Below are 25299 nucleotides of genomic sequence, written 5' to 3'. Positions count from 1 at the left end.
ACACAGGGAAACTACTGGTGAATTTGGAACCTACGCTTCTCCCAAGTTGCTCAAGGATACTCTCGGTACACTTGGAGCGCGGAGCTAAAGAGTTAAGTTGTGGGTATTTCTGTCTCTCTGAGTGCTCTCATATCAGTTTCAAGTGTCTGCGGGAAATGGGGCTTATAGACAAACATAACCCGCCAGTGATTTCCACTCAATATGCATCACATTGCTCCACAAAGGTCTGATCATTTACTGCGGACTCTGCAGCGTGGCGATAACGCTCAGATGATTGATATACCATCTCGCGTCACGTGCCGCGTGCCCCGTTCCCCTGCTCCACGCTCTGCACGAGCATGTGAGGAGAAGACAATTACACCCTTTTATTGATGGTAAACAACGGCGATGACGTGGACGTCGCTAACGCTATGGAGACGTGGTTTTGTGCCGATCCGTTATCCCCAAGGTCCGATAACAGACCCCACTGATGGGCCCAGATCACCAAGCAGTTTGCTAGTGGTTCTATGGGGCAGTAAACGTCTATATGGGTTTGATGACTTTGGCGAGTAACACTAGAAGTTCCCCGATTAGAGGGGCTTAGACGCCGTGTGCATCATACAACGACTCGCACAGTGACTGAATATTAACAGTAGGCTCTCCTACAGTTTTTATGGCTTGACCTCTGATCTTGTAATTATACCCTATAATTAGTGTAGATATAGAGTCATGACAAACGTTGTTTAAAAGGTTAGTGGTAGATGCGATTTTGGAGGACGGACAGTTCAAACGTTGTCAATATTGACATATTTCATCTAAAATTTAGCCTCGACGGGAAATTTGTCATCCTTGGGTGTGATCAAGCAATCCTGCTCCAAGATTTTCTCTTAGCGGTAAGATAGTCGTTAGTGCCATACATTAACATTAAGTTACAACTAGCTTAGCGCAAAGGGATCTTCGAGAATCTAAACCCTGGGCCCGTATGCTCGAAACGTTCGTAGACCTAATACTTCTTAACTTTGATGGTAATCAGTGTATTAAGAATGACCATAGGAAGTTCGTAGACCTAATACTTTTAACTTTGATAGTAGTCAGTGTATTAAGAATGCCCATAAGAAGTTCGTAAGGCTTCACGAACGTTCCGTGAATAGCTAGTCTGGACCTAGATTTTCGAAGCTCTCTTGCCGCTAAGATAATCATAAGGTATTGTCAATGTATGGCACTTACGACTATCTTTCGGCCAAGAGAGCTTCGAAATTCTAGGCCCAGGGCCCCGTTTCACAACACTGTCCTAAACCTAACATCTACGTTTTCTCTTAGCCATTGTACCTTCTATAGAGTAACACAAGAGCTACGGGTGCTAAGAGAAAAGTTACGAGATCTTAGGCTTATGAGAGCATTGTGAAACGTGGCCCAGGAGGTTCGTATCATAATTGATGTAGACCATTGTGATATGGTCGAGTTAAATGACGTCACTAATTCTTGGCACCGGAAGCTGTTGGTCAATATTTTTGCAAAACACGGTGCGCGATTGTTAACAAGCTGAAAACATTAAAGAAGAAATAGGAATGATAAATATAACCTCAATCTCTTCTACTTTCATATCAAATGTATCAGCACGCATGAAAAACATGAAACTCCGACAAGCTTCCGAATTTTGATATGTTTGATAGCAAAGGAAACTCTGATTAGATTCTATCGTGAAACATACGTCGATATCTTATTACAGAGTAATAGCGTCAGTTTGCGATGGATGCTATTTGTATTCTTTACTTTGACATTTGGAATTCTGGACAGATTCTCGTTATCATGAAATCCACGAGTGATTAAGGACAGCTTACTCCACTCCGCGTACCCAGAGCATATCATCTTACATCACTACAGAGGACGGTGTTCCTTAAAATAAACCACATCATATTGCCCACCAGATATACCGTGCTAAGCAATTCCGGGGATATTGGCGACGTTTCAGAATGACCAGTGTTGATTTAATAACAACAGACAGCTTTTTGTGAGCGTGTCTGTGCGTGCGTGCGCGCGTGCGCGCGTGTCATTTTTCTTGAATTTCCATTCAGTGAACTTTCAGGACACCGATTCCCTCCTCCCAACTCCCTACCCCACCTCTTAAACACACATACACCTGACACACTAACCTGGTTAACACAAGTCATCGCATCCGAACTGCATTAGATCTATGCTCATGATGTTGATCATTGGATTGTCTGATCCAGACTCAGTTTTTTACAGACAGTCACCTTGAACTTGTAACATTGCTGCGTGCAGCATTAAAAAACTAACAAAACAAAAACATAGTAAAGATTTTGCGGAGACCAAAATCTCTACAAGCCCCTGTTTGCCTTCGTGCTGGAAACAGAGGGTGGTTGATCATGACAGTCCCACATTCTGAAAGTAAGAGGTGAGGTGAATACGATCTGACGCAACTTCCGGTTCCGCATGACCTACAATGCGACAAAGGGAGTGACCATATTTCAGGCATCAGTGAAGTGCCATCACACGTGCTACAACCCACAGATCTAACACTGAGAAACACGGGAAGGTCTTCAAACGAATGCAATTATCGTTGACGTCATTCCTCTTGTGTTGAGATTTCAAAAGGTTAATGCCTGACAATGCAATATGGGATATAAACTTCATTTCCGCCATTGTCCCTTCGCACCCTTTGATCTACGGGATGGCCATTCAGGCTCACAAACTCATAGAGGGACTAATGACAGAAGATGGCGAACCAACACAAATCATAGGTGATCTTAGTAATTCTGAAAAAATCTAAACCTTTTGACGTGTTTTTCTTCTCGAGAATGTGAGGTTCTGATTGCTCTCTACATAATATTAACTGACAGTTGAGCTGGGTCTAATTTCAAGATGAGTTTCTGAGGTGACATAGCTCTTAAAGATAAATGAGATGCTTAAATTCCCAGATGAACGCACGGTTAAAGCTATCAGAATGCACGGTTTTTATGTTTGTGTGTGTGTGAGAGAGTGTGTGTGTGCCTCTTCAGCTCTCTCCCTCTCTCACTTTCTCTCTGCCACACTCTTCTCTCGCTTTCTCTCTCTTTCACTCTCTAGTTTGCTCTCTCTCTCTCTCTCTCTCTCTCTCCCCCCCTTTCTCTCTCTCTGTTTACGTCATTCGCTGACTAGTTGGAAGCAGCCTTGGATTAACCCACCGAGGTAAGAACACTATAGTGAGTGATTGAGGAACTGCAGAAGATAATTCTGATATGAACAGTATCACAGTTTAATGTCCATAACATATCGGCATATGTCAGGACACGGGTCATAAAGGATAACCCAAGCACGACTCACAGATCGGGGACAATAATCAGGATGAATACTGCATTGGAACCCACTCACTTGACGCCGACCTTTATTCCATTAGCAATAGTACATTTCCAATGACCAAACTATACATTCAGAAATCACGATTTCTGCAGATCAGTTACCGCTCTTCAGATACAACAAGGATCCAATGAAATACCATATTGCTTCGTCGCTGTATCTATTTCCAGACTGTAATATAACTGTTTTTCCATACAACGCGAAAGCACCTGGTGTCTGGCAAAATCAATACCAGGTATCACCAACCTGTGGTAAAACATACATATACACTCTGTGCCTCTCAGCGCGGCGTGAAAGAATGTAAACACGACCGTTTACACTGGCTGGTTACACAAGCAATAAATTGATGGACATAAACTTCAAATTTAATATCTTTTTTTCACGATCCAATTGAAAGCCTGCTGTATGGAAGACTCGAGCCACTGAGTAATTCCGTGTACAAATAACCGCCAACATGACCGCCATGCTGGCTTCTGTTGGAGGAGAGAAGGCAGTCAAAAGCATTAACGAGAAAAAGCCTTCCCTCTCCAACAAGCACCACATTCCTGTCTCCCGATCAGCGAAATAAAACGGTTGTAAAATGAGGCATTAATTGAAAGAAGGAGCCCAGCTTGACGTATGTAGTGGTGGTCGTGCCGCCCAGACTGTCTCCCGTCATCTTCATGGTGGGAAATCGATTTGGTGATTTTTGAAATATATGTTTGGTGTGATTTACGACGAGAGAAGCCATGTGAGGCAATACATACTTTGGGATTGACATGGAGGGGGAGGGGGTATGGGGACAGGCAGTCTGTGAAGAGGGCGTAAGGATGGAGGGGGCATTGAAAGTTGAGGGGAAAATATGGGAAGAGAGAAAGAAATTAGGGTGGCTGGGACGTTTTAATGAGTGAATGAGTACAGTTTTACGTCACGTCAGCACCATTCCAGCAATAACACATCAGGGGACACAACCAATTTGGGGGCGGCTTAAGGAAGGGTAGCATACAGGCAAACATGGTGTGGAGGAAAGGAGAAGTAGGAACTGGTGGGGTAGCATGAGGACTGAGGATTGACTGTGACAGAAGTGGGCAGGGACAAAGAGAAGCAATGGGAAGGGTATACGAGGGACGGGGTCTTGACGTACAGGGATTGTGAAGATTGACAGAAGTGGACCGAAGTGGACAGAAGTGGCTGCAGGGAAGAAGGAACAGGGACTAAGGCGGGTATCCGACATATGAGGATATAGGTCGGGTGGCTGGTTTCCTCTTTGATGCTACTCTAAGCAATATTCCAGTTATATGTCAGTGGTCTGTACATAATCTGGACCAGACGATATTGTGGTCAAGAACACGATTATCGATCTACGCAGTTGGGATACGATGCCATGTATCAACAACAGACATGGGAGGTGCACTAGATAGAGGGATAAGAGGTTATTGGGATTGCTTTTGGGCATTGCCAAGTTGAAACAGGGGAAGAGGTGAGTGATGGAGTGAGTCAGTGAGTGTGAGTTTACGCTGCTTTTAGCAATATCCCAGCAAGATCACGGCTGGAGACACCAGAAATGGGCTTCACACATCGTACCTATGTGGGGAATCGAACCCGCGTCTTCAGCGTGACGAGTGGATGCTTTAACCACTAGGCTACCTCCACCAACCTGTGTGGGGATGGAAGTGGGGTCGGAACTGCAGAAGGGAGATGTGTTTGGTACACTTGTTATGGAACGGTCGAGGGCCTTGGTATGCTTTGACATATGGAAAGGATAAATTATTGCCATAATATTTCGAACGGTGCTGCTGTTTGTGTTTTGAGTCCACCATCTTACGATTTCAATGCAGCAAGACGTCTTCCCTCCTGTCGTGGCGTTCCTCTGGTGCACAGTTTATAATGAAATATATACATTGATCCTTCTTCAGCAAGCCCAATAGTAAGATCACTTTGATAACCGTCAGAAACAAACATCTGTCACTCATGGTTGATTGCACCACCCTAAACATATAATATTGTTTGCAGATACCATCTATTACCAAGTACATATAATCAAACGCTGGAGTATCCCCCGACAGAACTGACATGAGCAATTAATCATGCACAGCAGAGTGGAAATCTCGATTCGGGGATACAAAGATTCGTGGTCATTACATCTGAGAGGCGGCTCTGCGCACAAACAAATATACATTGTTTATTGATTCTGAGATTTGTTATTCAAGTCGACAAGTGGTTGTAATTACACACTGATAGATGAAACACTATTTTAACTATTCTACAACAGGGATAAAGTAGATCATGTGATTTTTGGTATTTTACCTCTTTGGCGCCGCCGGCCTATCTAATCACGGAAGATTTTTTTTAATCAATCCTGTGTTACAAATACATTCCAAGCTAATGAACTGACGTGTGTTGGAATATCATCTAAAGAACACACGCAGTAGAAAACTTTTAACTACTATGAGCGTTTTGTGTTTAAGGTCGTGTGTCTGTCGGCCCTAACCTGAACGCGCCCTAACTCAATAACTCACTCTAATGGAACTGAACCCGGATATTCGCAGTGAAAAGTGACGAATGGGTCAATTAATCGTACTGAATTATTAGCCCTGTTAACCCTTGTGAACTTCTGACTTTTAAGACAATCTAGTAGAGTCTGTAGAGTGAGTGAGTGGATGAGTGTCGGCGCAGTGATACTGTCACGATGAGTCTGTCGTTTGATAACCATTTTCCAAGTTCCACTAACTGACTGAGTGTAGTTTTACGCCGCTTTTACCATTATTCAAGCAACATCACGGCGGAAAACACAAGAAATGGACTTCACACGTAGTACCTGTGTTGGGATTCGAACCCGGGCCTTCGGCGGTTACACCTTCTAACCCCCTGAAGGATCGGAGGCGATGAGGACCCGGGTTCGATTCCCACATTGGCAGTGACACGCATTTCTGGTGTTCTCCTTAACCAACCTTACTCACTCACAGACTCACTCACTCACTCACTCGCTCTTGAAAGATCGAACCAGGTTAGGCGCAGAGGTGAATGAACGACGCACTATCCACACTGCCACGCTATCCCATACACCATGTTAACTAGCCTCGTGTAAAGTTCGTCTTTAACACGGCAGTTTGTAAGCAGATCTATCGACCAGAGCTGACACGACAAGATTGACAACTGCAAACTCCCAACAGGGTAACACACATCATTAACCAGAATTACAATCAATAGGACAATGAGCCAAAACAGTAGCAAGCCAAATGATCAAATCAATGTCAACTGCATGTTTGCTCTCGACTTTCAACCGCTGCGCAAATTCAAATTTCCAAAATTACGAGATCAGACCCATTAATACAGCCTTTATCACAACATCGCCTCAGCTTGGGACCCGATCATAGGCAGCTCGGCGCATAAACTCCTCACATCACAGCTCGAAATTGTTCCTCCCGTCGTAATGTTCAAAAACTGAGTAAAGTTTAATTAGGGCTCCATTTATGGGAGTGGAGAGTGTTGAGGAGCTTCTGGTTGTCTTGACTGTGCCCATGAGCTGGAGTTGGTGCAAGAGAGCGAGGTATGGATGGCGAGATGTATTATAGGGTTACAGCAGAGTATTTCAAAATACATTTTAATGTACGTTATACATCTCGCAAAAGTATAAATATGCCTCTTTTAAACATCAGTAAGAATACATGCGTTGTGAAATAAATTATACCAACGGCATTACATATTCATGAAAACATCTTCTCAACTTACAGTTTGGAAATGGCATGTTGGTATGACGATAGATGCCCAAAGACGTGTATCCTTAAAGCTATCTGTACATAGTGATCCTTGTCCTAACACAGCTTATAACGATAGCAATAATTTCGCTTGACAAATTAACGTCAAGGGATTCCTAATGTCACCCACTACGCGTTTATCTTGGTGAATGCGGTACACGTAACCGGGATTCAGAAGACAAGACTGGGGAAGTATACTGTTTGTAAGTGAGACCATGTTGTATGGTGACACTTCTAAAGCTTATACAGGGATCTCTAATCTCCCAGGACAACAAACAGGAAACAAGCCAAACCAGATCCTGTGTGAACACATAGCAACCCTTACATTACTCAAAATACGTGTGTGGGATGAAATGGTTAGACGCCCACGAAAGGATTAGAAGTCGATCAGGATGTATCCAAACTAAAACTATATGTATGTGGTTTAATATAGACATGGTGGGGATTTAGATTTGCAGTTGCCAACCAATGCCGGTCGAAAAGGGCGTTCTAAAGTAAATCGATAGTAAATGTGTCACAATCAGAAATAAAATTATATACTGGGTGCGTATTACGTACTTTATATTATTATTATTGATAAGATCATTTGGACCACTCTTGATTATTACACTGTGTTCAAGACACAGCGATAGTGGAAGTGTTGCGATAGACAACACACTTGCGCACGTAATTTCACACAAATAGTTCAGTACCAGCACTTCTCTACTTCTCTCGCATTGCTACAGAAAGTTCTAATCAGCTCTGACAACACACCAGTCATTGAAGTCCAACGAAGAAGCTTGGGAATGCTGGTCCCATGCATGTTATCATGTAAATCAACTCCAAGTCATGACTGTCAATACAGGATGATCATTTACACACCTGATAAACATATGCTCTTCTTATTACCTTATCTCAACGACGGCGGCAGAAAATCCTTTCATTTCTACCAGGCTTATCTGTAAAACGGCGGTCATCATCGCCTACAGCACTAAACGTTCTCTAAGGTTGGGCTGCTCAAAGCAGCCTCTTAGAAACTGGCTTTATTTTATCACGTGGATGTGTTTGATATCAGATGCTTTAAGCCGTATGAGTGCCATTTGCCAATACTTTACTCCATTTGTTTTTATAGGCCTGTTGAGTTGATGATCTGGGGTACTAAAGCCATCTTCGTGTCGTGACTTCGTCTATGCTGTTTGTTCCCCTGGTGACAGTAATATTCAGAGGGACTATATCTGTAGACAAATACATCATTCCTGACGGATGAAGTGAAACACCGACAGATGATGAAACGGTCTGCATCTACTGGGGTGAAGAGGCCTCAGTTACTTTAGCACAAACATTGGTTGCATTCGCTGGTGATGACTGGCTAGGCTTGGTTTCGTTACCATTGCCCTTTGAAGACTTGGCCTTCCGCAACTCTTGAAGTAGGAGGTGTCCACGGGATCGGGCAAGGTGACTTGGCAGATGCATGTCATAGCATCCCATTGTACATTTGAAGCTCATGATGTCGAACACCTAATTGTCTGGACCTAACTCCATTGCGGCCCCGAACATTTGCATCACCAAGATTTTATTCAGTGGGGATAGATTACAACCACAAAGATTAGCATGACGGCCTTGCAAAAGGTGATGCTTCATAAACATAAGACTATAGCATTCAATAATTGAAAAATGATATGTATTAAAAATGACAATACAAGCTTTGTTCAGGTGAAGATCACCGTTAGACGATATCATTCCCTATAATGAAATGCAAGGATGTTCTGTAAATGTCTCCCACTATTTCAAAGCTGACGAACTTTATGACTTCCTTGCCATAAAAGGCTACTATGCTTGTCGTAAGAGCCAACTAACGGGATCGGGTGGTCAGGCTCGATGACTTCGTTGACACACAATTGCTCAGATCGATGCTCATGTTGCGGGTCACTGGATTGTCTGGTCCAGACTCGATTATTTACAGACCGCCGCCATATAGCTGGAATATTGTTGAGTGCGGCGTAAAACTAAACTCACTCACTCACATATTGCCTGGTAACTTGTTCAGCCATCTGGATTGTTTCCAGAGGTCTAAATATTCCAAAAGTGCATGGACCAGTCAAAGTAATACTTCACTGATACTGGCAGTATGTTACAGCTGAGAGAGTACGCCTTTAAACCTCTTCTGGAAATATTTGAGTGGTATCAATACCGGGAGCAGTGGAAATAAACCCCCGGATATGTAATGTGCACGTGATTCTAAATGAAGCTCACATACGAGGATGTAGGTTTGAGGGGTAGTCTTGTGGTTTCCAGGGTGTAAGTTCGACTCCTTGTATGTTAATATGTTTGAATCCGCACTTTGGGGTCCTTCAAACTGAAATTGCTGAAAAAGAGCTACGAGCGGCGTACGCACTCATTCTGTCACATTGTCACGTAAAATTCGCTCATTCGGAAATAACAGCAATCACGTGGCAATCAATACATGGAGCACTACGGACTTTGTCAGTCGCTGATCAACCACTCCTCTGGTGATGTATCATATTGACTCATACCAATACCAACATACACTTGTATGTGTTTGACGTGTGTCTCCCAGGGCCGGAGAGTCTGTGACTACTGGCAACGTTTCAGGACAGTGTCAAGCTTATGTCAACGCTCAGTCAATTGTGCGTCGCTATCAAAGTTGCTGACCACTGATTGTTAGGGCTGACTGATAAACCGGCTGACTGAAGACCTCAGCACATGACAAAATCCCACCTTAGTTGACGCTAGCTGCACTCGGCATACAACAATATTTACCAACATGACGTTTAACGGAGTCTTGACCATACAATCAAGTGATTGACAACATGAGCATCGATCTAATCATTTTGGAAATGGCGACGTGCATTAGCGAGCTTGTCCACCCGATGCCGTTAGTCGCCACTACGACCAAAATCTGTACCCCAGGAAGTTCCTGGCACTCAGACTCGCTCCTCAACTTTCCACGCGCATTGGTTGAAGACCATTTTTAAACCGAGTCTGCCCGTAAGGCAAACGTGGGTAAAAGTTGTTGAAAGCCATTTCTGGCCTAAATCACAAATGCATTCATGTCATTTGACCGGTAAAGGGATCTCTTCAGTTTACTTTTGCGTTTACTGAAGATAGAACATAATTGAATTGACTCGCACCTCAAACTTCCATGCTTATGGACTGCAGACCAATTTTAAACCGAATCACCCCGAGAGACAAACACGGGTCAAAGTTGCTGAAAGCCAATTCTGACCTAAATCACATGCGCATACATGTCGTTTGACTGGTTAAGGGATCGCTTCAGTTTGCTTTTGCGTTTACTTAGGATAGAGCATGCTTGAATTTACAAAATGCTCAAACCGACCGCACTTTTTATGCTCAATTCCCAGCAAGCACATAAACGTTAAAGTTTATTATCAGCGGACAGAGTGGTTAATAAAACAATTTTCAGCGGCCCATATATCCTCGATCTGATTGAAGATATGGAATACAAAATAAACTTTGCGTTTTTATGTCAAATAACACTATGTTATGTCTGCGCATAAACTGAAAAACTGACTCACGAATATATGAACCTTAAAAGGTTATTCGATAAAATTTAAATGTCATTGGATCTAAAAGCAGAAAAAATAATTATGTACTTGTGTTTACCGAATGGATAGGCATTGCTAAAATGATGTTCGTGTTTATCCCGTGCGCGAGATCAATAACAAAAGTCGACATTTGATCTGTGTCTCGTGCTCGTGACCCACATTAAATATCTGACAGTCTGATGCACCAATTTTATACGGGAGGTCGATATTTTCACCAGATTACCTTCCTTTCCACATAAATTCTCTGCCATATTTAACATATATCTGGAATTGGAGTTTCTGGATCAAAGCGGTTTGGAATGTATAACAAAACTTTTTTTTTCAAAATAGTCTCCCAGTATTTTTATAGCTTTAACTGTAACGTACATGAAGATGACGTGTACTCACGACCTTGACTCGCGTAACATTTGCAGCGGGTTGTCTAGGCAATCAGGTGGACCCCACGCTAAACGATCGTTCAACTTAAATAACTGGAAAGGTTGCATATCGTTCTGCCTTTAGTCTGATTGGCTTGATATGACTTGATAGGGCTTGACATAATATCTCAATAAATGCCAGCAGTACGACAGGAAGTGAGATCAAGACTGAGATATTTGTGACCCTATTCACCTTCCATACACAGACATTCTCGTTGATGACCGAAACACTTTGATTACGAAATTGAGCGAGATATAAGTTGGACGGATGCTCTGTCCGGGAGGCGAGGCGATGTATGAGAGCCCAAAAGGGCAATATACTGGAATTCGTATTTAAACGTGCATGTTCTATTCAAAGGAGCATGAAGTAATACACGGTACCATTTTCAGCATGAAGAACGGAATGTTAAGGCAACTGAATAGTAATAATATGAAAAATATGTTCTGTATATATACTGGCCATGTATATAGGCATATATAAATGCATAAAATAAAATGGACTTAAAAATGGATTCCATTCTCTCAGTTCATGGTTACTAAGTTGGTTGGTTGGTTTGTTGTTTAACGCCGCAATATTCCAGCCAAAGTCTGTAAATAATCGAGCCTGGACCAGACAATCCAGTGATAAGCAGCTTGCCCATCGATCTACGCGACTGACATCTGTCAACTAAGTTGGTGAGCCTGTTTCCAACAAAGTTTGTCAACGTAATGTATTCTCAGTGCTTCACTATGTTAGACACAATTCAAGATAAAACTGCTTTAATTGAAACTACTTTAAGCATAGCCCATCTCCCCACTCATAAAAAAAATCTAAAAATAGAAATAAATGATTAATTCAAAAACTAAAAAATGGAATACATTAATGACAATGTATCAGGAAAATGCTAAATTGATCAGCAAATAATGTATTCTTTGGATAAAACTACAGAAAACGAACTTTTTCACCTCGGGAAATCAAACATTACTTGTTCAAATATCAACACCAACGGACACTCATATCCAAGCCTACCCTATCAAGGAAGAGTGCGGAGAAAAAAGACATCTCAATTATAGATTCAAATTATGAACAAATATCCAACTCCACAGGCGGTGAAGTGGGTACACATCAACCCAGGAAATCCGGGGAATACTTCCACTTATGATTACTCGATTTCCCGGCAAGGCCACAAGGTGAAGATCATTTCAAAGACCACATAACATTGAAGTGAACTCGGAACAAATGACACAGGGAAGTTTGTCAGTACTCACCGCCTCGAGCCACACGTTCGTTGTCAACACTTGGTTTTTCTCGTCCTGGAAAGGAAATTAAAGATATTATCACTGTAATAAGGCAATTGATGTCACCGGGCAATAGCCGAAAGATCGAAACATTTTAAGTTTTCTGATAAAACATAGGTTTGAAGGAAGATTTCTAGAAATCACATTTGATGATTTCGATTGCCAAAGAAAAACGATAAAAAATAACTTTGGCAAATTTTCAGTCTTTGACTTGGCATATCTTTAACTGCAGCTATATCCAATATCTGGGCAGCTCGTAAAATACCTAAATGTATGACGTCAATGACGAAACCACAGAAGACGCGTAGATAAGATATGATAGCACTTTAATATCCCAAGGGAAATTTGTGTTCCAGCACACCAGATCACAGAATATATGATTAAGAGAGCAGATAACTGTAATCTAAAAACATAAGTTAAACATAACATCCATCAGAACATATACCACTCATATATACAGTTAACATACCTTGTGCATGGCAAACTTAAAATTGTCAGTCACTCGGAGGATGGTAAATATTTTAAAATTAATCACTAACACATTTTTTGTAAAGTCTAATGCTCGTTGGTATGAAAGACTGTCAAGCGCGATTCGATCTCATCAGCGTAAGGCATTCTTTATTTATCAACTGAGACACGTATGAAAAGTGTGTCGTCTTATATTAAAAGTATCCAAGTCCCAGTGTGCATACAGTCTCGTATCTTTCAGTTCTAATGGTGGAATACTATAATGATAAAACAACCCCTAGACACAGTCGTCTCCCTTGGGTCATGGTCGTACGTTATATGGTGACATAAGACATCAGTCTGTCGACCATTTCACCCTCTGGAAATGGGCCGGAATCACTTTTCTGCAGTAACGTCATTACGAACGATGTATTGGATACAGATAGCCCATCTTCTGCATTGTACGCATCTGGTACGATACATAAATGCAGTAGAAGATACAGGGAGAATCGAACCGTGAAGGTCTGGGTTAGAATACTGGCCTCCAGGAACCCATGATTGACGTAAAGGGCTACTAACACGAAATGGTGTTTAGGCTCGATTAATTGTTTGACACGTGTCATGTTCTCACATGCGTAGATCGATACTCGTATTGTTGATCACTAGATTGTCTGGTCCAGACTCGAGATTATTTACAGACCGCCGCCATGGCTGGAATATTGCTGAGTGCGGCGTAAAATTATACTTACTGACTACAATGGGAGTCCAGGGCAGGTTGAGACAGAAAAAGAAACAAGACAGTCTATTCTATTTGATTATTACAAGGGTTAAACACATACCATACTGTGTTGCACGAGTTGTTGGGATGTTTAGTGTGTTTGTTTGCATCATGACGACGGTAGCTGGGTTAAAGTGACATTCAGCTGTGATCCTGGTCACCGGATGTCGGCTCTTACCATAAGCAGGATATGTTGAAACCTATCCAGGGCTTAGATGTTCGGAGTTTCGAAGGATCGAACCGAGGGTCAATGTACGAACGGGCAAGGAAAATCGTTTTCGCGGTCCCCTTGACAAAAAGAAAAAAAACACAAAAAAACAAGAAACACGAAAAAACAACAACAATGGACAAACAAACAAACAAACAAAAAACTGCGTGTGCGTGTGTGTGTATATCATGTTCGATTCATGTATGTGTGCGCATGTGATTAATTATTACGCAAATTGTTGGAAAGGAAGATGAATATCCCCAGCAGACACAATGGACAACTTGCGCATCCGGTCAGCCCGCTAACTCACGGGAACAAACCACATGCTCTCTGATGATATGGACTGCCTAAATGGACCTTAGGTCTTCAATCTCCTTTACTTTGCAATATACTTGAATTGTTTGTGTTGGCAATAAACAAACCTTGCCCCTTGCTCTTTTATTTTGAAGCAACTATTGACCGCATTGATTGCGGAGAACCAGTCTAGCGATCCTCGCGTGAGTATTGGCTCGGCACTACCGTGTTCAAGGAAGAATACTAAATGCACAAATATAGAAAATTCCCAAAGAAAGAAGTCATATAAAAAAAGCCAACCCCCATTACCAAGACAAGCCGGAGTCCTTATTTAGAAGTTGTGTCTTGCAATACATCTTTGAATGTTACTTTACACTGTACGCCATTGACACAAGGGCGAGAGTTCTTGTTTTCTTGATACACGCTAGTGTAGTTTAATGGATCAGTATAAATCACAAAACACGCACACTTACTTTAAAGAACACACATGTAAAATTGCTGGAATGAAAAAGCGTCTGTTCAAAACAGTTGGAAGCAGCTACCTTCCGGGGCCGGTGGGGTAGCCTAGTGGTCACAGCTTTGGCTTGTCACATCAAAGATCAGGGTTCGATTCCCAACATGTAAACAATGTATGAAGCACATTTCTGATGTCCCCTTCTAGAATATTGCTGAAAGCGGCATAATACATCACTCAGGCAGATACATTTTGTCCCATTGTTTAAGAATATATTCACTGGTTTTATTGAATATAAGTCCAAAACTGTCCTCACGTTTAAAGAAACAAAATGTGTTGTCTCTAAAGATATGTAACCCTTACTGTTACAAAATTCTTGCAGTGTTTTCAAATGATTGCAAACTTTTTAATAGAATGTAGTTGTTGATTATGTCAGATTCCTTGTTTGCATGGTATCAAACCCTTATACGGACTGACTTCCAGTTGACTAGTTTAGGAATAAAAACCTAATATACGACATAGCCAAATACATGTACATTTTTGTTTCTGGGGTTTTAAAAGTAAATAAATAAAAATAAAAATTGGAAACTGTAACAGTGCCGCATGGCCACAGTAAACCAATCGAGGCTTTGGTGGCGTTCATGTAAAAATGGAACGTGATTTGATTGAATTGTATCAGGGACAGACAAAATGACCGACGCATGCCCTTATTTTGACTTGTACCTCACGTTCCCGATGTTGTTAGCAACTAAACAACGGGTTAACAATTGACAAGCAAATGCTTCTGACGGATTCCACCGGCTTGATTTGATACGCTCACCTGCTCGGCGCGAACACCATCACTATTTGATAGGGATCCATAAACACAAGCATTGTAATCGTATCGTATGATGTCAAACACTGGATTTGTTCGCCTTTTCACCTTTGGTCGTGATATCGTCACCACTGTACAATCGACTGGTCTTTCATCAGAGATTTCCTATAAAAGTGGTAAAGGTTCCGTCGCTATAACTTGGTAATAAGTGGTCAAACACACCTGTCTCATGTTTCAGACCTCAGTTTCTGAATAATTACAACAGACGTATGGTCAGATGGCTGACGGAACTTTCAGCTGACGCCTGGCGGCAAGTGACGAGATACTATTACGAACTAGGCTCCGTCTATAATGAAGAGAGTAAGGTCAGCCCGTGGGCTAATCAGAAAATGGACACATGATGCTCGTCTTATTACTCAGTAATCTGAGGGCAATGATGCTTACGGGACGCTACAAGACTGATGTCTCATGGAGGTGTAGGTCAGGGAATTGATACATTGGGCGTTTGGTGAAGCGTAAAACGTCGTTATGTTTATGGCGTGTTTTACCATGAGGGCTACCTTGTTTGGTAGTTCAGTTAAAACCACTTGGCTCGCCTTCCGGTTCAAATATTTCCATGTAACCCTTGACTGGTCCATCACGGAGGAATATTTCTTGTGACGTGGAAGCCAAGCAAAAAGGCCTTCACTCGTCATGCCGAGGACAGGGTTCGAACCCAATGTTTTATGTTCTGGAAATGTTGGTGTATAGGTGTATAGCTGACTGACTGACACAACAATGTTCCATAAGACCGCGGTCCATAAATACTCCATGACTGATATAAAGGCTGTAACGATGCATCTGACGATCGATGGCCTGCAATTAGAGCGTCTCCGATAGCAATTAATAGATTATAGAAGCAAACAACTATCAATGGACGGATAGTATATGTGACTATACCGGTGGTTTTACTGTATTTATACGACACACAAGAGTAGGGGTGGATAATTGCTCATGCTTTTCTGAAGGTCGAAGTGGGAGTTGTCGCAGCTGTCATGGGGAGTGATTCGTGTGTGAGCGCGTGCGTGGGTGTGCCTGTGTGTGCGTGTGTGTGTTTTGAGGTGGAGGTGAGAAAGGTGGTACTGGAAATTGGTGGGGTGGGATTGATGACGAGATGGAATAGGTGAGGTGAGGTGAGGTGAGGTGAGGTGAGGTGAGGTGAGGTGAGGTGAGGTGAGGTGAGGTGAGGTGAGGTGAGGTGAGGTGAGGTGCTCTGTTGTACAGCGTGCTCTGACAAACGTAAACCTGGAAAATCGTGGAAATCTCAAAACGAGGCTTTGAGCGCTAGAAAAATTTGGCTCTCTGGTACGGAGTCGATATTATATCAGTCTCATTGTGCGTTACAGAATCACACTGAATAAGCGCAAAAAACACACAAAAGGTGCAACCAGTGTGCCGTATTCATTGTGAATCATTGTGTGAGCACATCAAACAGACGCAATCTGTGATTTGTTAGTTATTTCAGTTTAAAATTGAAGCTCATTTGTAAATACCATTTCTTATTAAACAGAGGCTTGAAATTCAGTGTAATCAGGGTTGGTTGTGACGCCTAGTTTCAATTTCACGCTAGAAATTCGGATCGGCTGAAAAATTGTGATTGTCTGGATACGTTAATGAGACTAATGTTCCGCATGTTGACGTTAACAACAATAAGACTCGCCATGTCAGATTACAGCAATATTACCGCGTATAACTATACTGGACAAGTAAATGAGGGATACTGGTATTTTATTGGTATTGGTGTTTGATCTTTTACCAGTGTGTCAATGAAATAATACATCATTATTCAAAATGTTAAATTTGCATATATCCCTAACTATTTTTGCCCATTATTTGTTACACACGGTACTTGTTGGCATTCTAGTGGCAGATATGTGAAATGTTTCGACTTGTGACACCGTGTCCTTCTCCCTAAAATATTACAGTGACTTTGACGAAATGTCACTCGTGCACCCCACCACATTTCTCATGAGCGTGCACTCGCCATTTACAAAAAGCCCCCCAAGCTGGATCCGCACCTGATTGCTATAATCCCTATAATAATACCCTGGAGTTCTATTATACTGCCGTAGTGACACCTTTGTAGTGATGGGGACGGTGGGGTAGCCTAGTGGTTAAGGCGTTCGCTCGTCACGCCGAAGACCCGGGTTCGATTCCCCACATGGGTACAATATGTGAGGCCCATTTTCTGGTGTCCCCCGCCGTGATATCCCTGGAATATTGCTAAAAGCGGCGTAAAACCAAAATCACTCATTCACCCTTTGTAGTGATCTGAAGTGTTTTGTGAATATAAGAGAATACTTATGTCTCATATTTCCTCTGTTGTTTGTTGGCTTCACCCCTAGTTCTTTTATAGACTGATATCCAGTTCATTATTTAGCTACAGCTTGGGAATAACACGTAACAATACCTGTTTGTCCGGTTCTCAGATACTGTAACTTTTAACGCGTGTAAAACCGGCGTCAGAAGGAAAACACCCACTTAACGCTACAGTTAGACAGCTCTAGTCCAACGCTTCCTGTGACCAGCTCCAACTTACTTCACACCCATTCCTGTGTCAGTGAGATGTCATGGGGAGATGACAATGTCAGTACAATACAGTGTTCCGTTTTCGGCCTCAGTTCATCAGTAACATAGGGTTCAACATGAGACAATTGAACCCATTTGAGCACAATCCCGCCGTTGAGTTTTGGAATAAAAAAAATCTCCGTAATCCTTATTATTGACGGGAATAATGAATGCTTTGGAGGCGTTTCGCTACCAAGAGGAAAAACACTGAAAAGGTGAACCCCCTCCTCAAATATATGTAAATAAATAAAATTACGTAAACCGTTTTCCTCTGACGTGATTACAAAACAGACATATGACGGCAAAGATAGAAATGCTGCTGTCGTCTTCAACTGGGGCGGGAGAAACAGAATACGAATCTCTGCCTCGTTATGAACGTCCCTTAATCAGCTCTCTCTACACCATTGAGGATCAGCGAGTGGGTCGTGTCCCTTTCCAATCAAAACTGCCTCAGACCGGAAGTAACTGCCACTCCATTACATGTCACGTGCCACAATTGGGCAATGAAACACGCATAGGTTACTTGTCCACGAGGGGACGCTTGGAGGTAATGACAAATTGATTTACATCAGCAATTTAATTTCAAGGACGAGCGCGCCTGAGATATATCAGATGAAGAAAGCAATTGGAGCAATCCCATTGGTCCCCGGGGGGTCAGATTCGGGGAGAAATCATTATTCAACGTATGTCCAAAGGCAGGGACTTTATTTGAGTCAGAACGAGGTCGTGGGTTGTTAGTTACGCCATTGCCGGTGGTGAAGTGTGCAGACGTCAACTTGCGAGACTCACGAGACTTTGTAATCAAAGGTGATATTACAATACGGGTCGCCATAAATCGCTGTTTGGTGACAGTTTTAAGGGCAGATTAGCCAAACTTGCAATCAAAGTTCAATACCGTTTTTTCATCTCGCTATTTCACGTCGTTTCGAAGCGTGTTGCTTCTCGTATCACCATAACGACCTCGGCTAGTGCAAGTGAGAATCTATATTAGGACACACATCAAGCACGTGACCATCACATGACATATTATCCGTACTGTGAAAGTTTGTTGTCTAATAAAACTGTTTAGTTTTCGGGGTCAAGTACGAGATACGGTATAAGTGAAAGAGTATGTCGTTGAGATATATTCCAACAACTAGACGGAGGAGGACACCAGAAATTGGCTTCACACGTTGCACCCATGTGGGAAATCGGACGTTCTAATCACAAGGCCAACCCAGCGCATCCAGCACAGTGTGTGTAAGTAGGGTAATGACATAAATTGTCAGTGGCCTAATTCTATTACGAGGGAGCCACACGCACGCACGCACGCACGCACGCACGCACGCACGCAAGCGCTCACACACATAAACGTTCCTACATAAACACACATGCACACGCACACGCACACGCACACGCACACGCACAAACTCCCCGCACCCCACCCACACGAGAGTTTTGTATCTATGCGTAAAAGACATAGAAAATGAAGATCAAGGTGTTCAGCTAGAAAGTATAAAGTGTATCGCATGAAAGTGAGCTTTGGAGTTGGAAAGGCGCCATCGACTTAGATTTTCCTTGCAAGCTAAGCAAGCATTTATCATCTTTTCTGTGCGTGTATGTCTCCGATTCCGAAATTTGGGTCAGAAATAGAGAATAAAGTAGGATCAAAGAGCATTTTGCCCGGTGAATTGCGAAGACATCATATTTATTGCGGTTGAGGCAATTTTGGGATAACTTGTTCTTGGTGAGTGATTTTTTTCGTGGAAAAATTGACCTAGGTGTAGAAAAAAGTGAGAATGAAAGCAACCATACAAACGGAAAAACACACTGTTAGGAGTGGAGAAATATAAGAAATATAATTAAGGGAGTTAGTCGACCTATAATGTGTGTGTTTTCTTTTGTGTTTTCGTGTGTGTGTGTGTGTGTGTGTGTGTGTGTGTGTGTGTGTTCTTCTGTGTGTGTCCGTCTGTGCGTGTTGAATGTATATACTGACCAAGAGAGATGGAATGTGACATATGTGTTCTTCGTTGGGTGTTCATACACATCGGTATCATTACAGACCGTAATGGGAATAAGAATATAAACGAAATTTGGCTTGGTACAAATATGAGAAACAGTTTTATTCCCCAATCCCTAGAAGGAGCGACTACTGGATGAGAAGGAATGGTATCTAATGGAACTTTCTAGATACAATAACGGTGATAAATGTTGATTAAGTTATTAGACAAAGTCATCCTCCAGGAATCATTGGAAATCAAAAGTGTCATTGACTTTACCTTTATTTTCATATCTGTCATAAATGGTCTCTTTGAACAACGAATTGCCATCTGTTGATTCAGCGATGCGCGCTGAGACCAACTAGTCCATGTAATAAAATGGATCAAAACTTGGAGCAGTAATCACAAATTCATTTAAAAAATCATCCCAAAATCATACCGAGTGTGCGCAGAGGGTGGTTATTTACAGGATTAATAATTTCCAATCAAACGTGCACTTTTTTCAATATGGATCCAATATCCGAGGCATTGACGTGTAGCCCCCACATTGCTCTGCTGTTGACAGCGAATCATCGTAACGAGATTCATCCAAACACATTGGTAACCACAGAACAGCGGGAATTTATTCATAGACGCCAAACCACGAAGCTAACCCAATATTGAAGAAGGAAATACATCAGCAGAAAAAGCAATAGTGCCTTGACGTATTGATAGCTATTAAAACACTATTTGTCAGACCTATTTTTGAAAAATAACATGATGGTTCGGTTGACGTTGGTTGCCTTCGTCCCAAAGCCATAAAGTGTCTGTTTGAATCTTTCAAAGGTCTCAGCGGACAGCGGGCAGTATCAGATCACCGTGCAGACTAATAGGAACCAGAAAGAAAAAATGAATATATGTATAGATATTTAAAAAAGAACCTTAAAGTACGCTGTGTAGAGCGCTAATGATGTTATCTCCTGATCCCTTAACACCCTACGTTATCAACCCTGGCTATACAACATTCAGATTGGATCTATAGTTTCACAAGGAATTAGTACGTAAGTTTGACGTAGTGATACGTATTAACAGATTGAGAGCTGCATCTGGAAAGATTGCAGGATATTTGCAACTAATTTGTGAAGTTACGAAGTAAATGGATTTATTTCTACTCCAATGGCCAACCTGATATGTCTGAAAAGAATACTGACTTACGTGTGTCTGAAATGTATTCGTGAGTAATGAATATGCATGATGACCTGATGGTATCTCTTAACTTCCTGTGAAGGTCGGGGCTAGAATTGGTCTTCAGCAGCACTTGCTTGTCACAAGAGGCGACTGACGGGATCGCGTGGTCAGACTCGCTGATTTGGTGGACATGTCATCGTATACCAGAAGATCAGGGCTTGTGATGTTGATCACTGAATTGCCAGGTGCAGCCTCGATTGTTCACAGAGACTGCTGTCATTTCACTGAGCTATTACGATGTTAAACAACAAGGAACAGATACAATTCCAAATTACTGCTAAGTTATTTCTAGTATTCGGTACACGACAATACTCTTATGAGAATTAACAGTAGCTCATTCAGAGTATTGCAAGGATCTTTTATTTGTTATTAAAGGGTTTAATTCCGTGGCAGTGGTCACACACCCTACTGCTCACGAGAACACCAGAATGCATATTGCCTGCTATTTCAGAAGGGCATACATGTATAGCCAAGACAGTTTCTTGTTGTTTAACGCTGCACTCTGTCTGTAAACAGTCTGGACCAGATAATCAGGTGATTAACAATATGAGCATCGGTCTACACAAATGGGATACAACGTCAACAAGGTCAAAGTCTGACCACCCGATTCCGTTAGTCACCACGTAGGACAAGCATGGATTGCTGAAGATCAGTTATAACCTGGATCTTCACTGATCATAAGTACATTTGACTATAAAAAAACCGTTGTCCTTACCAAGTCCAGGATCTGTGTCAGGGTCAAACCGAGTCCAATGTCCACTGCGTCGGCGGCGCTGTACACTGGTCTAACGGAAGTCTCGTACTCTTCCGTAAGTTCTCGCATCAACTTCTGTTCATTGGACATCTTCCTTTGTTCTGGGAAATAGTCATCCTGTCCTGCAACGGGACAACACGGTGCAACAGGTGTGCTCAGAAAACACACTCACACGCAACAAAATATGGTTAAATACTGAAACAACGTGGTTACATAGTACTGAAACAAAGTGATTATATAGTAGTAAAACCACGTGGTTGCATAGTGCTGAAACCACTCGGTCCTGGTTCTGGCTTACTGATTCATTGAATAAAACCCTTTTAGTGAGTTACGTATTCCAAACAAAACATAACCTGATGCGTAAATATTTAGACTTATCCTAGATTAGACATCAACAAAAAAGAATGACTTAAGTAGGAGTAATCAAGGTGCAAGAACTCACTTCCAGAAAACCATGAGATCGACACAACCGATCTTGTACGTCAACTGGTGACTGGCAATTTAGGTATAGATAACTGTTTGTATTGGTGTAGAAATGGCGAATTGGAGTATTTCCCAGAACCAGTTCTGTTCTTACCTATGTGACCTATGACTGATATACTATTCCTATGATGAATGTTTGGGCTTTTTGCTAGTGCAGAAGACCCACAGTGAGCACATGTGACGTGTTCGTGGATCAAGGGTTTAACTGTGAGTATTTGTCGTAGATTGCCGCACTCAGTGATAGTCCATGGCGGCGCTCTGTAAAGAATGCATCCCGGAGGTTATATTTAAGTTGATTGAACTGGGTTACGAGGAAGGAGTAAAGTTCTTGAACACTGAAAACCTTTGTGAAACCAACTGCTGCTATGCTGGACTGCCTTACACGCATAAGGGAGAAAACTCCCCAGAGCAGGGCCATAGAAGATGTGCCCACTGGAGTTTTGTGCATACGAGAATAAGATATTGATCATAATTAATGGGTTGAGTTATTTCAGGTAATACGAAAGCGCTCACACAGCTTATATTTGAAGCCTTTAAAACTACCAGTCGATAGATTTCCACTGAACGTCAAATTTACACTCTCAAAATTTCCCTGTGTGATGAAGCATTCAGTCAATTTTGAAAATCATCAAAAATTACCCAGGCGATTTTCAGTTCGTTTGTCGTGTAAAGTCAAGTTGATATTTAAATTATCAGTAATCCAGTTGTGTATTCAAACGTGAAATATATCAATACCCAGTAATAAAAACCCCGTCTCCTACAGGCATGGGCTCGACAGATTTGATTTCTCATGAATACACAACGCTCCAATTGATTCTCTCTTAATCTTACAGCAGGTGTTGCCTCTGGGAATATGCTGAAATCACCTTCAGTATGGTCCACTTGATGTATAGATTTCAGCTTCTTTATTCTGTCAGTAAAATGTGACGATTCACATGCTCGCGGGAAGCTGGGGCAACAGTTCATGAAAATATTTTGCAAAGAAACTGTTTCATGCCAAGTCCTCGAATAATCGATTTCAGTTTGGTAAATAATACAGAAACATAATGCTCAGCCATGTTTGAAAAGTACTACGTAAAACAAAACAAAATCCTTGTCAGAGAAAATACAACCGCCCATTCCGCCTAGAAATGTTTATTCGAGGAGGATGATTTGAAGATCACTTTTTCTTGTGTCTCATGCTTTTGCAGTGCTGGCTAGTGTTTTAAACCCGGTGACGTTTACAAAGCTTTTTTATGTTTTGTCAGATCCTATTCCGAATGTATAATTGTCCTGCAATAAACATTGCATCAAATTCTACAGCATACAGTGATCTGAAACAGGAACATCATGTAGAGTGTAGTCAGTGACTCTCCAGGTACTCTCCGTGTGATCGCGGTTTGACCACGGTACGGGTTAAAATCGAAGACAACCGACAAACACTATAGAAGCACATTCACATCCACTGGACCTTCACCTGTGGCGACTTAGTGCGTGAGTATGATTTTACGCCGTTTTAGTAATACTCCAGCAATATCACATCGTCGAACACAGAATTTGGCACCACTGAAAGCTAGCTTCATTGTCAGTAAAATACAAGGCAGCCTTGTGAGCAGACCTAAAAACTGGGGTTTGATTCCAAATATAGTTGCAATGGCTGAAATCCAGTTTGGGTTTTCTTCTGAAAAGGGCATCCGATTTCTATCGAGGGTATCAGAACATTCTCACAAGAATGGATTAGCCTCTGTTCACCATTCAATTAGAGAAGGGCTGTCAAAGTGTTTTGTCGAGTCAGCACTTTAACAATACAGGCTCATGGTAGTTGAAGAAGACACGTTCTAGGGACTCGCGTGCGACATCGCCTTGTCATCCTTAATTGATTTCGACACTAATCAAGCTGTCTAGACGTGGTCGAGCAATCAGCAAGACACCCCGTGGATATTCTCGATCTGAGGACAGATAGCCATAGTTACCAAGGTAGGTCAAGAAAGAAAAATCATCATCACGAAAGTGCCCTGATGAAACGGGGAAAAGGTAAAGTGAGGGTGACCATTGCATGACGTCACAGAGGCTATGGAGAGTGGATGATAAAACGATCACTTATAAAGCGCAGAACTTCAAGGTATGTGCACGAGTGGCAAAGCGACCTTGACAAGATTAGGTCAGGGGACGCAACTCATGTCAGATATTGTGATCCACCACAATAAACTTTCTTACTGTTCGAGATATATGTACCGTTACAGAAGGCGCACAACGGTGTTGTCTATGTTGAACACGCTGACAGTGTATGACGTCTAGGGAGCAGTTTATGTCATGCTTTCACCAACCTTGGATGAAGCAATATTTTATGATCAAAATGAGGGAGGTGTTTCAAATTTAAACATTTCGTCTGATACTATCCCTCACCTCGTTCGAGAGAACAACTGACTAACCTTTGAGTGTGTTTGTTAAGTGTCCGGTCTGTTGACTCTATCGGCAGTAAACATTCGAAATGTCTTATGACGGAAATTTGGGGAAAACTAAAAATCTATAAAAATGTTTGTTTGAGTGCACACTAGACTAGCCGGTGCGTGTGTTTGGCGAGGACCGAGCCGGAAGACAAAATGCGAACACACGGTATCGGCAGTATTCGATAATATTCATTAACTGAAGCTTACGTTCTGTTAGGAGACAATTTCATGATGCAAGAGATCCTGAAGTGCCTGATTCATGGCACCACACTACATGGCTTCCTGGTAACAAGTGGATGCACCACTGGCAGTCTTCAAATAACGTCATCAGCAACACTTGGCAAACTTCTCACACTTCCAAGCGTACATACAAAAAGGATTTATGCCTTCAGCGGCCCTTCATCGAGGGACTGGGGGATCCAGCTACTTCATCTTGTTAACAGATTAGTCCCCGTTGTGTTTTAACAATCATGTGCCATCATGGCGCCAGAG

General features: G+C 42.1%; 1 protein-coding gene across 2 annotated transcripts in view; it reads right to left on the bottom strand.

Moving 5' to 3' along the window:
* Positions 1 to 25299, bottom strand: part of LOC137260016 (neuronal acetylcholine receptor subunit alpha-10-like) — a 108565-nt gene that overhangs the window by 42615 nt on the left and 40651 nt on the right. Inside the window, exons 2-3 of one of the 2 annotated variants that reach the window (XM_067797697.1) lie at positions 21857 to 22017; positions 12304 to 12348 (exon numbers count right to left, since the gene is read on the bottom strand). In XM_067797697.1, coding sequence (XP_067653798.1) covers positions 12304 to 12348; positions 21857 to 22017 — 206 coding nt within the window. Of the gene's footprint in view, positions 1 to 12303; positions 12349 to 13736; positions 13823 to 21856; positions 22018 to 25299 lie in introns of those variants that run through there. The other variant, XM_067797698.1, reaches the window with a different exon arrangement.

The sequence above is a fragment of the Haliotis asinina genome, chromosome 13 (genome assembly GCF_037392515.1).
Source record: "Haliotis asinina isolate JCU_RB_2024 chromosome 13, JCU_Hal_asi_v2, whole genome shotgun sequence".
NCBI lineage: Eukaryota > Metazoa > Mollusca > Gastropoda > Lepetellida > Haliotidae > Haliotis > Haliotis asinina.
The sequence above is the reverse complement of the archived record's forward strand: the minus strand, read 5'-3'. Positions and strand labels throughout refer to the sequence as shown.